This window comes from Dichomitus squalens (assembly GCF_000275845.1).
Source record: "Dichomitus squalens LYAD-421 SS1 unplaced genomic scaffold DICSQscaffold_317, whole genome shotgun sequence".
In the NCBI taxonomy this organism is placed as follows: Eukaryota; Fungi; Basidiomycota; class Agaricomycetes; order Polyporales; family Polyporaceae; genus Dichomitus; species Dichomitus squalens.
Window position 1 is genome coordinate 1 of NW_006767199.1, and position 2,581 is coordinate 2,581.

The window sequence follows — 2,581 nt, forward strand, 5'->3', positions numbered from 1 at the left end:
CGTGCAGAACACGATCACGTCACCGTTCAGCCCCTCAACGATGGTGTCGCTGCGCCACTACCCATACCTCCAGGGGCTGCCCGTGGACCTGATGGGCGTGTTCTTGCGCCGGTTCTGGTGGGGGACGGTCGACGTGCTGAACCCGGAGCACTGCGACTTTGCCGCGCTGCGGACGGCCGTGATGTTGACGCACATTAGGGTTCGTCTTTTGTCGTGTTTTGTCAGGTCGCGGCTTCGTCTTCATCTTCGGCAGATTTTTTGCGCCGCGGTGATGCTTTTGCTTCTGCTTCTTCCTTTCTCAGTGGAGATGACCATGGGCTGACGATTGTGTGTGCCTCGTTACAGCTGCTTAAAATCCGGACGGAGGTGTTGCACGAGAAGTGCAGGACGGAGAACCTGCTCGTGAGGCGTGCGACGCGCAACATCGGTGAGGACGAAACTTGCAGGTTGCTGGAAGGTGCATCTCCTATCAGTGTTGCTCGTTGTCAATCGCGATTGTTTGTTCAATATGGTGCACGACGCACGGTGTCCGGTGTGCGGTCACGCTCTCTTGTCGTCTGCCCGCAGTAGATATAGTCGAGCATGTAATAGATAAGCCAGAATGAGCACTCACGTTACAGGGCATGCTACCGTACCAAATGGAGAATATTCGGGTGAATTATATACCAAATATTTGGAGCAATCACAAGGGGGACCCACGGCGCACGCAGAGCATGGTCCTTCCTATATAATGCTGACTCTAAATATTTGGCAAATATTTGGTGGAAGGGGAGTACCCTCCTCCCCTTGCTCCCTACATACATCTCAACTATTTGGGGATCGCCTCAAATATCTGGGAGGGGCATCTCTCCAACCCTCTCAAATATTTGGAGGGGCCACTATAACATTTGGGCGAAATAATTCGCGTTTTACTATAACTATAAGGAGCGAAAAATTTATTTGACTGATATCCCTGTGGCCTAAGCTCCGACCAGGAGCTTTCTATCAGCGGCTATCACAGGGGGTCGCCGGTGCGTTATCGCTGTCGATACACGGGAAATTTGCCTCATGTATTGACCTACATTGACCCTCAGGACCCCATTGGACAAGGTGTACCCTTCCATTAAGCCTTTCTGGGGATCAGGCAGCTCAACGTAAAGCCGGAGAAAGGCGGCGATGGGGTCGGAGACTACCCCGCCAGTGCGGCCACAAAGCGTCCCCGTAAGTATGACAAGTGTTCGACGAAGGCGGAACTCAGGCTTCGCGCCCAAGCTGGGTTCGAGGCGCAAGGACTGCCAGGCTCAGAAGAGGATGGAGACCGCCCCTACTCCCCACCATACGCATCACATGAAATGGATGGGTTGCAAGAGCACTTTGTTCCTGTTCATAGTCAGTCAGGGACCGAAGACCGCGATGCTCTCCATGACGCTGACCTCTCCCGCGACAATATGGTTGTAGATCACGGAACTCTTACCTCTCGCAGCAGCAGTCACATTGCCGAGGATCCCCCAACACATTGGCCAACACTCGACAAAGATCCAATCAGTGCGGTATTTGGCGGTAGTGAGTGGCGAACTTTCAATTCCTTCGAAGATACGTCACTGACCGCACCTCAGGTCGCGTTCGAAGGGCACGCGTGTCAACCCTCCTTGACTCCGTACCACCACCATCCCAAGGTGTGGTGCAAGCCACCTGCTTGTCCTTGGCCCCTGGGCCACTGTGACTCGCTTGTGGTCGAGGAATATGGGTTCACAGGCATGCAGACGTAGTACATGCACTGGGGGCTGCCGCACAGGCTGGCTATGTCCCGCCATCGTCGCCCCCCGCCTCTGTATGGGTCTGCCTACTCCCCGCCGAGGCCTTACCCGCCTCCAGATCCGGTGTGGATGTGGGCCCTGTCGGTCTGCAGTCTAGTGTGGGTCGGGGCTTATGCCCAATGCCTGGGGGAAGCTGTCCTGTGGGCAGTATTTGTCGTGTGGCCCCTACGCTGCTCGGCGACCGGGGGGGAATTAGGGAGACCCCCCGTCCCCTTGCCTTCGCGGCTACTGTGCTGCACACAACTCCCACGTGTACGCCTTGCTGTGGCCCGGTGGGCTATTTACCGGGGGCGCTGTCACGGACGTTGGACAGACGCCCCTTTTTGCCGCCCATTCCCCTCCCCTTGACGCCCACCTTCCATTTTCGGACCATTTCCTTTCTTAGCCCATCCCAGTTTGGACACTGCAGATACGTTCCCACACCCGCATGCTACGTTCCCGTGATCGCCATGCCTTTGCCTTTTCCTTCCCGCCCTTTGTTCTCCCTTTGTCATCTTCACTGCCTCGCTCTCGCGCCTTGTCTTTGGTTGCTAAGCAGCCCTTCTAGTATATAAGGACCCCTTAGGCACTCCCTAGTCCCCATCTCGACCTCTTGGTCATTGGGACTAGGTGAGTGACCATAGCGTTGTATCTCCCTCCGATTGCTAATGTATAACTTGGTCATTGGGACTAGTCTGTCGCTGCCTGCGTGAAGACTAGCTTTCGTAGGTCTCGTGCCTTCGTGCCGACCTCCGCTCTGCCCTCGTCGAGTTTTCTGTCACGTTTATCCCTCTCCCTCTCTCTTT

General features: G+C 55.6%; 1 protein-coding gene across 1 annotated transcript; it reads left to right on the top strand.

Moving 5' to 3' along the window:
- Positions 1-40: 40 nt before the first annotated feature.
- DICSQDRAFT_175984 (uncharacterized protein) lies at positions 41-1,748 on the top strand (the record flags this gene model as incomplete). The annotated part of the gene is made up of 5 exons (XM_007371813.1): positions 41-199; positions 346-427; positions 1,238-1,368; positions 1,438-1,542; positions 1,596-1,748. The coding sequence occupies 5 exons, from the start codon at positions 41-43 to the stop codon at positions 1,746-1,748; spliced, it is 630 nt and encodes a 209-aa protein (XP_007371875.1).
- Between the last annotated feature and the right edge of the window lie 833 nt (positions 1,749-2,581).